Source organism: Heptranchias perlo, chromosome 2, assembly GCF_035084215.1.
Source record: "Heptranchias perlo isolate sHepPer1 chromosome 2, sHepPer1.hap1, whole genome shotgun sequence".
Classification (NCBI taxonomy): domain Eukaryota; kingdom Metazoa; phylum Chordata; class Chondrichthyes; order Hexanchiformes; family Hexanchidae; genus Heptranchias; species Heptranchias perlo.
Window position 1 is genome coordinate 125,300,097 of NC_090326.1, and position 14,631 is coordinate 125,314,727.

At 45.3% G+C, this 14,631-nt stretch overlaps 1 protein-coding gene across 2 annotated transcripts in view; it reads left to right on the plus strand.

Moving 5' to 3' along the window:
- Positions 1-14,631, plus strand: part of LOC137343157 (signal transducing adapter molecule 1-like) — a 74,477-nt gene that overhangs the window by 40,383 nt on the left and 19,463 nt on the right. Inside the window, exons 5-9 of one of the 2 annotated variants that reach the window (XM_068007080.1) lie at positions 8,732-8,878; positions 9,047-9,137; positions 12,630-12,819; positions 13,107-13,201; positions 13,447-13,535. In XM_068007080.1, coding sequence (XP_067863181.1) covers positions 8,732-8,878; positions 9,047-9,137; positions 12,630-12,819; positions 13,107-13,201; positions 13,447-13,535 — 612 coding nt within the window. The remainder of the gene's footprint in view (positions 1-8,731; positions 8,879-9,046; positions 9,138-12,629; positions 12,820-13,106; positions 13,202-13,446; positions 13,536-14,631) is intronic. The other variant, XM_068007081.1, reaches the window with a different exon arrangement.

The window sequence follows — 14,631 nt, forward strand, 5'->3', positions numbered from 1 at the left end:
TAATCTCTCCTCATAATTTAACCCTTGGACCCCTGATAACATTCTGGTGGATCTGCACTGCACTCCTTCCAGACCAATATAGCCTATCTAAGGTGTGGTGCTCAGAACTGTACACAGTACTCGAGACGTGGTCTAACCAGGGCTATGTGTAATTGCAGCAAAACTTCCTCCCCTTTATATTCTAGCCCTCTAGTTAAAAAGGCTAACACTCGATTAGCCTTTTTGATTATTTTTTGTACCTGACTACTACATTTTAATGATCTGTGCACATGGACTCCTAAATCTCTCTGGACCTCCACTGTTCGTAGTTTTTCACTATTTAAAAAATACTCAGATCTATCCTTTTTTGGTCCAAAATGGATGACCTTACACATGCCTGAATTGAAATCCAACTGCCACAGTTTTGGCCACTCACTTAATCTATCAATATCTCTTTGTGTAGACGGCATCTTAAAGTTATAAATTATTATGCTACCAACCTTTGTGTCATATCGCTGGAATTAATCGAATATTCCATGCAGTCAGAATTGTCAAATGTGAAATTTGAAATATAATAGGTGTAAAAATAAAGGCTCTGACCACTAAAATGATGTACAACAACACTAATAAAAATCTAGTTTATAACAAGAATTCTACTTCTGGCCTCTAAATTATTTTATTTCATAGTATGTTACAGCAAAGAAAGAGCATGGTAGACTTGTTTCACTGAGTTGTCATTACTCCCCCCACCCCACCCCCCAATTGTGAGATGAAAATACCAAGAAAATTAATTCAGAACTTCACTGTCTGTTACTTGCTACTTGTACAGTTTGTATACGGTGTGTTCAATCATGTTTCAGCATAAATTTAGGACAATGGTGCATTATTAAATAAAAATTGAGAAGAATTGTGAACTTCAAAGAAAGCTGTTATTGGGCCCCCTTTTTAAATATCAATTAGCGAATTACTGTTAGCATCCTTTGTTGTCCATGTAAAACTATGGCTGGCTGGAAGGATAACTGACATGGTTGACTGAATTAAGATACGGCACAAGCCTCTTATAGTGGACTGGTATGTATTTAGATCATTTTTCCATTGTAAGCGGCTGTTCGATATATTCCTTGGAGATTGATGAGTTAGAAAACTGGAAGCTGAGTTTGCGTTAACAATGCGGAAAGCAGATTAAAGCTGTTGCATCGTGCTTGATTTTAATATCAATTACAGAGCTTCCCAAAGCAATCGGGACCTGCCTGTTTAAACATGCTCCTGTGTCAACGAATAGTGTATATGTTGGGTTAGAAATGGTCAATAGCTATAGATTGTGCTTATCAACTCAGTGATGAGATGTTGTACTCAACACCTGTTATGCTTAGAGGCACAGAAGTGCATTTACAAAGGCAAGCTCTGTAATGATTTTAAACTGGAGTGTTACTTGGATTCATTGTAGTTTGCAGTGCAGAAGGAGGCCATTTGGCCGATCATGTCTGTGCCGACTCTTTGCTAGAGCAATCCAAAACTAATCCCACTGCCCTAACTTAAGCACATGTCACTCCACTTTTTAAGAAAGGAGAGAGAGGGAAACCGGGGAATTATAGACCAGTTAGCCTAACATCTGTTGTGGGGAAAATGCTGGAGTCTATAATTAAGGATAGGGTGACTGAACACCTCGAGAATTTTCAGTTAATCAGAGAGAGCCAGCATGGATTTGTGAAAGGTAGGTCGTGCCTGACAAACCTGATTGAATTTTTTGAAGAGGTGACTAAAGTAGTGGACAGGGGAATGACAATGGATGTTATTTATATGGACTTTCAGAAGGCATTTGATAAGGTCCCACATAAGAGACCATTAGCTAAGATGGAAGCCCATGGAATCGAGGGAAAAGTGCGGACTTGGTTAGGAAGTTGGCTGAGCGAAAGGCGACAGAGAGTAGAGATAATGGGTAGGTACTCACATTGGCAGGATGTGACTAGTGGAGTCCCGCAGGGATCTGTCTTGGGGCCTCAATTATTCACAATATTTATTAACGACTTAGATGAAGGCATAGAAAGTCTCATATCTAAGTTTGCCGATGACACAAAGATTGGTGGCATTGTAAGCAGTGTAGATGAAAACATAAAATTACAAAGGGATATTGATAGATTAGGTGAATGGGCAAAACTGTGGCAAATGGAATTCAAAGTAGAAAAATGTGAAGTCATCCACTTTGGATCAAAAAAGGATAGAACAGGGTACTTTCTAAATGGTAAAAATTTAAAAACAGTGGATGTCCAAAGGGACTTAGGGGTTCAGGTACATAGATCATTGAAGTGTCATGAACAGGTGCAGAAAATAATCAAGAAGGCAAATGGAATGCTGGCCTTTATATCTAGAGTACAAGGGGGCAGAAGTTATGCTGCAGCCATACAAAACCCTGGTTAGACCGCACCTGGAGTACTGTGAGCAGTTCTGGGCACCGCACCTTCGGAAGGACATATTGGCCTTGGAAGGAGTGCAGCGTAGGTTTACTAGAATGATACCCAGACTTCAAGGGTTAAGTTACGAGGAGAGATTACACAAATTGGGGTTGTATTCTCTGGAGTTTCGAAGGTTAAGGGGTGATCTGATCGAAGTTTGTAAGATATTAAGGGGAACAGATAGGGTGGATAGAGAGAAACTATTTCCACTGGTTGGGGATTCTAGGAGTAGGGGGCACAGTCTAAAAATTAGAGCCAGACCTTTCAGGAGTGAGATTAGAAAACATTTCTACACACAAAGGGTGGTAGAAGTTTGGAACTCTCTTCCGCAAACGGCAATTGATACTAGCTCAATTGCTAAATTTAAATCTGAGATAAATAGCTTTTTGGCAACCAATGGTATTACGGGATATGGGCCAAAGGCAGGTATATGGGGCCCGATTTTAGCACCCACTATCGGGTGCGTTCCCGGCGGGGGGGCCCCGAAAATCGCGAAAACCCGGAGCGGAACCGGATCCCGCCCACTTCCGGGTTCCGTGCTGACGTGCGGGGGTGCGCGTGCAGCCCCCGCTGGTGGGAATCCCGCAGGCAATTAAAGCCAGCGGGATGCCACTTGACAGTATTTATCTAGGTATTTCAGGTCATTAAATGACCTGATTCAGCTGTCTTATTAGGAAGTGTGGGATTTTACCTTCAACTGAGACTGTTTCACATACTGGGGGAAACAGTCTCATTCCAAACGGACGTGTTGCAGCCAGCAGCCTGTGGCAGCTGCCAAGGTGCACTCCACAGGGGGGGGGGGGAAGACCCTTCACCAACGCAGGAGGCCACTCCGTCACAAAGGGCAACGCCTGCCCTCCACCACCCCCCTCCAAGCCAGAAGATACACCGACGTGGAACCACAGCCCCAGTGCGAGGAAACACCTACCTACCGTGCACAACCCCTCAGACCTACACCTGCCAGATGGGGGCCGCCTCGACATCCTCGGAGGACGAACAGCATCACCAGCCCCAGCAGCCTCGCAGTCCACGCCGTCCACCTCAGCGACGTGGAGCCCCCCAACACGGTGCTGTGGCACACCCACCTGCACAGCAGCAGGGAGGGCAACCGCAGAGAGAGATGCGTCGCAGGAGGCACTACCCTCCGCACAGGGTCTACAGACCGAGGCTCAGCTTCGTGGACCTCTCCGAGGAGCAGTGCATACGGAGGCTCAGAGTCACTCGCCAGGTAGTCGCCGACATCTGCAGCCTCCTTAATGACGAGCTGCTCCCGGATGGACCAAGCAGCATCTTCTTACCCGTCGCCGTCAAAGTCACCACTGCCCTCAACTTCTTCGCCTCCGGATCCTTCCAGGGTGCCAGCGGGGACATCACTGGGGTCTGTCAGTCCTCTGCACACAAGTGCATAAGGCAGGTCACCGATGGGTTGTTCCGCAGGGCCTCGCACTACATCAACTTCGCCATGGACGAGCACAGCCAGATGGAGAGGGCGGTTGGTTTCCATGCTGTGGCTGGCTTCCCACGGGTGCAGGGTGTAATCGATTGCACCCACATAGCAATACGGGCACCTCCACATGAGCCAGGGCTGTTCATCAACAGGAAGGGGTATCACTCCATGAATGCCCAGCTCATCTGTGACCACCGCCAGAGATTCCTACACGTGTGCGCCAGATACCCCGGCAGCTGCCACGATGCCTTCGTCCTCGGGGAGTCCACCGTCCCGCCCCTCTTCCACGCACCCAACACCGGCAACGGCTGGCTCCTCGGCGACAAGGGGTATCCCCTGCACACGTGGCTCATGACACCTCTGAGGAACCCCATCACCGAGCCGCAGCGTCGATACAATGACAGCCACATTGCTACCATGTCTACAATTGAGCAGGCCATAGGGCTGCTCAAGATGCGCTTCAGGTGCCTTGATCGTTCTGGGGGAGCGCTCCAATACACGCCATTCAGAGTGGGACGAATTATAGTTGTCTGCTGTGCCCTGCACAACATGGCCCAACAGAGAGGGGTGCCGCTGGTGGAGGCCCCATCCACACCCGCCACCCACGTTGAGGACGACGATGAGAAGGAGGGGGAGGAGGACGAGGACGAGGAACGACCCATGGGCCGAACACCGGCTCACCAGGATGCTCGCCGGGCCAGGGAGGCACTCATATGTCAACGGTTCTCCTAGAATCAGACAGTCTGAGGCGTTCACATCTCATCACGTGCACAAACGAGGGGCCATACCAGCCCCCTCCACAGAAGAGTGATGCCAGTACTCCTGCACCCACTGTAGTGTGCCCAATGGGCGGGACCAGGTGTTCGTCGTCATGATGGCCCGCACGGAAGGGACCTATTGCACAAGCCGCAGAAGAATGGACGAGAGATGGCAGGAGTGGTGAGAACGATTGTGTTTACTATGTACTTAGTGAACGACTATAAACAAAAACATTACAAATTGACAGACACCCTGGTGCATTCCCTTTGTGCTTATAACACCCTTGGCTTACGTTTACGGGAACCCCTACGTGGTGCTACCCCTGTGGCTCCAGCAGAGGTAGTGGTAGGTTGCTCCTGTTCGTGCCCTGACCGGGTGGATGCTTTGGGCCGACGCCCCCTGGGTTTTGGTGCCCGTGAGGGCACCTCCACAGACTGCTCCTCCTGCACCTGTGCAGGGGCAGACTCGGCCACCTGGAGAGGAGGCACCATTGCGGGTACTGGTTGAGAGGGGGGCAATGGGTGAGACGTGGGGGCACCTTGAGTAGCGTCCCCGCTTCCATGTCCCCGTTCACCATCATCCCTCTCATGGCCTCAGCCCACATCACCCCTTCCACCCTGCTGGATGACAGTTTGGATGGCATGTGTGAGGCCTTGCAAGGCCACCTCTAGTGTATCCGTTTATGCCTGTTTATGGCGGCGGAATGTTGCTCACCCTGAATCCGAACAGCCGTTGTCAGGGCCTTCATGGACTCGATGTTGAGCTGTGCGTGACGCTCGAGGGAGGCTAGCCTGTCCTCCACCGCAGACGTTCCCGCACCTACCCGCGACACTATGTCGCCGATACCCTCCTGTACCTGCGCCACCAATGCCCGCATGCAGGAGTTGGACTCCTCCATCACCTGCGCGATTGTGGACAATGCGCGTGGTACCTCTCCCAGTACCTCGGCAATGTGCTGGTGCCCCTCGACGACTCTCCTTTTGACTGGTGGCCCCCTGGGTTCAGCATCTGGGTCCGGCTGAGCAGAGCCTGGAGAAGAGTGCTCCCACCGACGCGGACCCTCCGCGGCTGCCCCTGCCACCAGGGTCTGCTCATGCTCACACGTGCGCGGTGACTCACCATGTGCAACCCCAACTAGTTGGCGAGGGGGACCCACCGAGGTGTGTGTCTCTGCGCTGGTGGATGGTTGGCTCATATGTGACGATGCACCCTCAGAGACCGGCATGTCCTCTGAGGAATCGCCCTCCTCACACACGGCGCTCGCAGACGGCCCTGCAAGAGAACAGAGGGTAATATCAGGCATGTGCACAAACGTTGCGGTGCGGCAGATGCCAGGTGATGCTAAGGTCATTCGCGATCATGAGTGCTGAGTGTCAGCTTTCCCTTACCGGCCGTTTCTGCAGCCCCAGACGCACCATCCGCCACGGAGAGGCAATGTTGCGTGCGGCTGATATCCAGCGCCTCCACCTCTGCGTCCGTCAGTACCAGCAGGTGTGGCGGGCCCCCTCTGGTGCGGTCCCTTTCTCTGGCGTTCTTGCATCTCTTCTCCTGTCAAGGCAAAACACAGATGCATGAGTGAGTGCAGATTGCATTGTGAGACGCCTCAAGCATCGGTGTGGGTGGGTTGAGCGTGGGGCAGATGGATGGGAGGATGCGTGTGCCACATGCCCATCCCATTGCATGGGGATTGGGGTGTGTGGTAGTGTTCGAGTGGGGACAGGGATGGTGGGTACGTGCAGGCACGGTGAGGATGGTAGTTGAGTGGCTGTGAGGATTGCTGCGGGAGCGCTGTGGTGGCTGTGCAGAAGGGGTTGTGATGTGTTTGGCGTGATGTTGGAGACGGGTTGTGGGAGGGTCCGTTAGTGTACTCACTTTGCCGGACCTAGTGAGGTCATTGAATCGCTTTCTACACTGCACCCATGTCCTGGTGGTGTTGGCCCTGCTGCTGACCTCCGCCGCCACCTTCCTGGCGGCGGAGCCAGGGCACTGCCGTCCGTCAGTCGGGAACAGCGTGTCCCTCCTCCTCCTCACACCGTCCAGCAGCAGCTGGAGCGCGAGGTCCGAAAACCGTGGTGCAGCCTTACCCCTGGGGTGCTCCATGGTGTGATGCCTCTTGCTTGAAGCTGGAGGGGCTTTGGTGGACTGCCCCTTTAAATAGAGCTCCACCATCGCGCGAACGTCAATGCGCATGTGCAGGCCGCCGGCGCGCAGCTGGGGAGCGGAGAACCCGTAACCACGGCTTAATGGCATCAATTATCCCGCGATCGCGCGGGGGGCGCACTCATTTAGCCGTCCGCGTTTTCCACGCTCCCGAAGGACCACCCGCCGGGAACCCGCACGCCTGCTAAAATCAGGCCCATGGAGTTAGATCACAGATCAGCCATGATCTTATCAAATGGCGGAGCAGGCACGAGGGGCTGAATGGCCTACTCCTGTTCCTATGTTCCTATGAAATTTGATATTAATGAAGTGATGAAAAGTTCTATGCCTTTGATTACATCGCCCTGAGGCCTTTAGACTGTTTTGGGTTTTTTTTTTTAGGAAATACTTGAAACTTGCTAAATAAATCTTGGTCCTCTCCGAGACCTCTGCAGACCAAACCAGAGGATCTACAAGGGTTCCGGGATAGACCTTTGTGCCAAGTTTTTTGGGGCGCCCCTATGCTGGGAAACCCAACCTATGTAATGGCAGCTAAAGAGGAAGAAGGAGACCAGAAATGGCCCTTTTCTGCCTCGTTAAAATGCTAACACTGGACTACACCTACTGCGTGCAGACTCACTGACATCACCTGATTAGAGTCCCAAAAAATCATGCCAGGATACAAGGGAGCTCGTTTTCCTCTTCACTACGCTTGGGTAATGTGGGGAGGAGAAAAATCTACTCTATGCTCTTTGGGTTTAACCTCTACATATAAAGCTTACTCTCAGACTGCCCCTCAATGCTCTTTCTGAACTAGTCACTGCTTGGAGCTTGTGTTAGTGTGTATCTTTCTTGTGTAACTTCTGTTTTCTCTTGCTCTACTGCCTGTTGCTAAAGTTGTGGTTCAGAACAAGATCTTAGGCACAACAAAGTGGACAAGACCACCAGATTAAAATGTCTGCAAAAAGTTCTTCGAGATAGTGATATAAGGTCTCTCCTACTCTGACCACCCCTCCCTCCCTCCCCAGCCCTTTTTCTTGTAAGGTGCAGGATATTCTTCATATGTGGATATTGAGCTACATTCAAAGAGTGAAGAAGGCCATGGCTGCGATATTTGCGGAGAGAGTACAGGGGATCTTGGTAGTGCGTCTGAAGACCGGAGAGGCGGAGGTCCTGCCGATATTTAAGGCAGGACCTCGTTAACATTTTATTCCATTTCCTGCCCAGCAGCCGGCCAGATTGACAGAATAGCTGGCTGGCGGGCAGGAAAACCAGCGACAGGAGGCCGCAGCCGGGAACTGCTGGGGACAGCCTCCGGCAATCGGGAGAGATTGGGGCTTGGGGGTGAGGTGGGAAGTCAAAACAGGAGGCTCAGGATTGGGGCTCGGGATTGGAGCTTGGTGCAGGGCGGGCCGCCAATTGCGTCAGTGAGGAGAGACTTCAGTCAGCAGAAGGTTGGCCGAAGGGAGAACTCCTGCTCCTTTTGGCCAATGAGGAATGCTATTAAAAAGCACTAACCTGCTGGAGCCGGCAGCTCTCGCCTCCATTTTGCTGCCGGGTCTCCCGAGCCCTGGGAAACCTGGCTGGCAGCTGTTAAATTTAAATCAGGCTCCCGACTGCACTGAGAGCCTAATTGAAATATCATAATGAAGTGTCTCACCTCTCTGAGACAGGACACAGGCACGCCACGCAACCCATCACCGCAAAAATGATGGTTGGCGGGTTGGGGATACGTTCCCCGATTTTTAATTTTTAACTCCGCCCCCCCCCCCCCGGCCCTCTCCTGCCCGTCATCGGGGAGTTAATAACAAGGCCCCTATCACTGATAGTTGTTGCTACTTGTTAGATTACAACTTCTAGGGACAAAATAAATTAGCTAATATCAACTCAATTATATTAATAGCAATTTACTATAGCTTCTTAGGGTGTGCTGTAATCTTGATTTTCATTCCAGGGTCATCCAAAAGTCTGTGAAAAACTCAAAGCCCTCATGGTAGAATGGGCAGAGGAATTTAAGAATGACCCCCAACTTAGTCTTATATCTGCAATGATAAAAAACCTGAAGGAACAAGGAGTTACGTTTCCTGCTGCAGGTTCTCAGGTAGTACTTTTTCATATTTCTTTTGTTTGCATGAATTACTTATTGTGTGGTTCAAGCTCATTCCTCGTTAGTCACTGTGAAATTTTTGAAGATACAAATTTGAGACCTTGGTTTTAATCAGCTGTTTGTTAACGGTACTGTTTATTTCTAACTACATTGTTGAGATAGGCAGCAGAACAGGCAAAGGCAAGCCCTGCTTTGGTGGCTAAGGATCCAAATGTAACAGCAAGCAAAAAAGAAGAGGAGGACTTAGCGAAAGGTGAGCTTAGTCTATATCCATGTGCTGTAACAAGTTAGATCCAAATGTAGTGATGGAAAGCATTTAAAAAACACACAATCTGAGGAAGAAATATGCTGGATCTAGTAATGGGAAATGAACCAGAACAGGTAAGAAAAATAAGTGTAGGGGAACAGCTAGGCAATAGCGATCCCAACCTAATAAGGTTTAAGATAAAGATTGAAAAGGACGTAACTAAGATAAAGACCAAAGTAATAAATTGGAAAAAAGCTGATTTTCAGGGGATGAGAATGGAACTAGGGAAAATAAAATGGAAAGATATACTGAAACAAAGAAATAGAACAAAAGTGGGAAACATTTAAAATGGTGATCAATGAAGTTCAGGAGAAATATATCCCACTAAAAAGCAAGAACAAACACCATGGATGAATAAAGAAATAAGGGCAAAATTGAAACTAAAAGAAAAGGTATACACTAAGTACATAGACAACAAAGGAGAGGATGACAAAATGGAATACAAAAAGGTTAGGAAAGAAGTTTACAAAAAACAATTAGGAAGGCAAAGAGAAACTATGAAATGAAATTATTAAGGAATATAAAAAGAAATAGTAAAGTATTCTACAGACACATAAATAACGAAAGAAAAATCAGGATAGGAATAGAGCCGCTAAGGGATACACACGATAAACTCACAGCTAATGACAGCAAAATGGCAGAAATTTTAAATCATTACTTTGCCTCTGTATTTACCAGGGAGACTAACAGGGTGGGTATAACATTAGAAGAAGCGATCAAAAAAGATATAAAGACATTTAAGATAGAAAGGAGGGAGATAATTGATAAACTAATCACTTGGAGAGGATGAAATCCCTGGTCAGGATGAATTGCATTTGTGCATGTTAAAAGAAGTTAGGCACTATTACATATATTTAAGAATTCATTAGAAAAGAGAATAGTGCCAGAGGACTGACGGACGGCTAATGTGATTCCTATATTTAAAAAGGGAGAGAACCAGTCCAGGGAACTGTAGACCAAATAGCTTAACGTCGATGGTAGGAAAGATAATGGAATACTTACTCAAAGATGTAATAGAAAAATATCTAGAAACCGAAAACATAATAAAGAATAGTCAGCACAGATTTCAAAAGGGAAGGTCATGCTCGACCAACCTTATTGAATGAAGAAGTAACAGAAAGGGTAGACAAGAGTAATGCAGCAGATGTAATATATTTGGATTTTCAAAAGGCTTTCGATAAGGTACAGCATAGTAGACTCATGACTAAGGTCAGAGCATGTGGAGTCGGGACAAGTAGCAGAATGGAAAGCGAGCTGGCTACGAAACAGAAAACAGGGAGTTGGGGTTAAAAAAGACTGGCAAAAGGTGGGAAGTGGTGTTCCACAAGGATCGGTGCTGAGATTACTGTTCTTCGCCATTTATATAAACAATTTGGACTCGGGAATCAGACGTACAATTTCAGAATTTGCGGATGACACCAAATTGGGGGGGTATAGTTAATACCGAGGAGGACTGTGACAAAATTAAGGAAGACATCAATAAACTTGCAGAATGGGTGTGTAATTGGCAAATGAATTTCAACATAGATAAGTGTGAGGTATTGCATTTTGGTAGGAAGAATAAGGGGTCCACATACTTTGGATAATAAGAGTCTAAATGGGGTAGAGGAGCAGAGGGATCTGGGGGTACAGATATACAAATCACTAAGAGTAGTAACGCAGGTTAATAAGGCCATACAAAAAGCAAACCAAGAACTGGGGTTCATTTCTAGAGGGATAGAATTGAAAAGCAGAGACGTTATGTTAAACTTGTATAGAACCTTGGTTAGACCACTCTTGGAGTACTGTGAACAGTTCTGGTCTCCATATTATAAAAAGGATTTAGAGGCACTGGAGAAGGTGCAAAAAAGATTTACTAGGATGGTACCAGAACTGAGAGGTTATACTATCAGGAAAGATTGAGCAGGCTGGGGCTCTTTTCTTTTGAAAGAGATGACGGAGGAGTGACCTGATAGAGGTCTTTAAGATTATGAAAGGGTTTGTTAGGGTGTTTCCACTTGTGGAGGAGACCAGAACTAGAGGCCATAAATTTAAGATAGTCACTAATAAATCATTAGGGAATTCAGGAGAAACTTCTTTACCCAGAGAGTGGTTAGAATGTGGAACTTGCTACCACATAAACAGGTATCAGTTTGCAAACATTGAACAAGCTTACAAAAAAAAAGGTCTGAATTCTTTTGTTAATACTGGTGATTTTTATAGCACAATTTGTGAGAGAAAGCAGTTTTAAAACAAACTTAAGCTTTGGAACACAAGCAATTCAGAATTTAAATATAAGCATCTTTTGAATGGCCGACCCTCTAATACAGTTATGAGGGACCCAATATTTAAACATAAATTGCTCTAGGATCTCTTGAAAGGAATTTGGAGCTACACCTTGGGCTGTATTGAATTAGGTCACCAGTTCATCCGGCATCAGGAATACAAGGCTAATCACAACCTCCATTATAATGTCTAACAATGTAGACAAAGAACTCCTTTTATGTTGAGTCTTAGCACTTTATGTTCGACGTTCGACATTCCACGGAGAATAAAGTTAGCAATTACTGTAAACATATTGTTGCACTGAGCACTGCTCATTTACCTGTTCATTAAATCTATCTGGTGGTTTGTAGCCTAAGCCACAGGAGTATTCTTCCGCCTACCAAAGTCAAGGAGGTCACGTGGTGACATACTCTAGTAAGCTAGAGTTCTCTATATGACTCTCAGGTTTCACTAAATTTACCTAGGTGAAGGCAAACACTGGGAACATAGGGAGCAGGGAGTTTGCTTACGGCAGTGGTTAGTGATGCTGAACCCAAGAGAAGTATCTAGTATAAAAATCCAAAAACTAACAGCCTTACAGATCCAACATAAACAGGTATCAGTTTGCAAACATTGTCTGGAAACTCCATTGATCTGTTCCACTTTAACTATGAGATGGGCATTGTCACAACTGTTTTAAAAGGAGCAGTCCAATTAATGCCTATTAGTGCACAATGAACACAGCCAGCAGGTAAACATTTGCATCTCGGTACCTTCTGAAGTGACCTTTTGCATACCAGCCCATAATATGTACTCTGTTAGCTTGAAGAAGCAATACCTAATTTGAACCCTGTGTACTGACATTAACAAGAAAGAATCCAATAAATAATGCATCATAGATGAAAATTCATAATTTTTGTTACATCTGAGGCTGTGAATACTAAATCATATGCTTTGATATCCATGCTTTACCCTCCAAGATCATGTACCTCCAAATATGTGAAACACTAATGCAATAAGTCTAATTATTGCCAGTTAACGTAAACACAAGGTGCATTTATAAACTCTGAAATTTTAACATCCAAATGGCATTTTTGCAGAGAACTGATAATTTTCTGTTAATATTGAGACCGTGTGGAGAATACAATTTTTATAATTTTAAAAAGGTATATTTTAGCGTCTGATATTTTATAGCCATTGAATTGTCATTGAAAGAACAAAGACAGCAGCAGACCACAGTCTCTAGTCTGTATCCAAGCACTTCGAGCCTTACGACCAGCAAACCTGAAGGACGGAAGGTGCGAGCCATCTACGACTTTGAAGCTGCAGAAGATAATGAGCTCACCTTTAAAGCTGGAGAGATCATTACTGTACTAGATGACAGGTACATTGAAATAAATCAATAATAAATAGGGAAGGAAAATTCTGTTTTAAGTAACGCAGCCTGAAATATATCTTAAAATTTACAGTGGCATGGTTTTCTACAAATTAAATGCAGGAAAATTTAGGCCTTTGGTTAGCAAATACAGGATATTAAGAGTATACACGAGAAATTCAATGAATAAATGTTTATGGAACAGTTTGCACTTTTTGGATGGAATATAACATTCAATAGAGTAATGTTTTGAGATAGTTCTAAATAGTGAACTGCTATAATTCTACTTTCAATAGTGATCCAAATTGGTGGAAAGGTGAAACGTATCAAGGGATTGGATTGTTTCCGTCAAATTTTGTGACAGCAGACCTAACAGCAGAACCAGAGATGTGTGAGTAATTGAGTAAATCCAATTGGAACTTTTGTATTTGAAAAGCAATGAATTGTTAATTTACCATGATTAATAACGTTGCAAACTTTCATATGTAAACAGTTTGTTGAAGTTCAATTTTTAAGAGCTAAACTTAGAAGGTGGGCTTTCAATTTGTTACTCACTTGGAAAGCTAACAGTCTTTGTACCTTTTTACATAATTGTACATATTGTGCTGTTACTAAAGTAAGAATTGTTCTTCACAGTGAAAACTGAGAAAAAAACTGTACAATTTAGTGATGAGGTGCAAATTGAGACACTGGAGCCAGAACCTGAACCAGTTTATGTTGATGAAGTAAGTACATGCTATGCTTTACAATGCTGAAGATGATAGTAACACACAAGCTTGTTCAATAGGGAAAATCAACAAATATTCTGAAATTGCTAACCTACTATTCAGAAAAATGAGCATCATGCTTTCAACAGGTCAGAACATGGTTTACTTATTTCTTACTGTGTTGAACCAAAATTGAAGTAACCATTACTCCCATGGAACATCAACTTTAGATTTTGCACCCTGCTGTGAATCCAATTTATAGATATGTTTAATGCATGTTCTAGTCGAAAAGGAACTTGTGGCTCATTACAGAATCTTTCATAGACAACTATGCCATGAATAATTGAGGTCATAAATATAAAATAGTCACCAGTAAATCCAATAGGGAATTCAGGAGAAACTTCTTTACCCAAAGATTGGTAAGAATGTGGAATGCGCTACCACAGAGAGTGGTTGAGGCGGATAGTATTTAAGGGGAAACTAGATAAGCATGTTGAGGGAGAAAGGGTATGCTTGATAGGGTTAGATAAAGTAGCGTGGGAGGAGGCTTATGTAGAGCATAAACGCCAGCATAGACCAGTTGGGTCGAATGTAACTCGATGATCTTGAGCATTTCTATTTGGACTGAAAGACTGTTACAAGATCTACTTGCACTATTGGCCTTAGTCTGCAGAGCATATGTATTGGGAGAATTATAAGTGTCATAAGTGCTCAAGCTTATTTTGTTTAATTGTCTTCAATATTTTCCTTCATTTGTCAGTCTCCATTTACAAACTGTTTATGCTGGAAAACTGTCCCTTGAAGAACTTCCTGCACACCTGCTGTGTCCACTCAACTCTACAAACAATCTCATTCTCTTTCTCAGCAATCTTGTCAGTTGCTCAGTAAAATGTCTGGGTCCTATCATAAATTGGTATGTTTTTAGTCCAACAGAGAAGGAGGCAGTACTGGTTCTAGTTCTAGGAAATTAAGTGGAGCGAAAAGGTAAGGGAATAGCTAGGAAACAGCAGGTTAGGTTCAATAGTTCAATAATTAGGTTCAATATAAAAATTAAAAAGGAGAGGGAATGATAAAAAATAGCTGACCAGAAAGAAAACACTCTATTAGTAATATA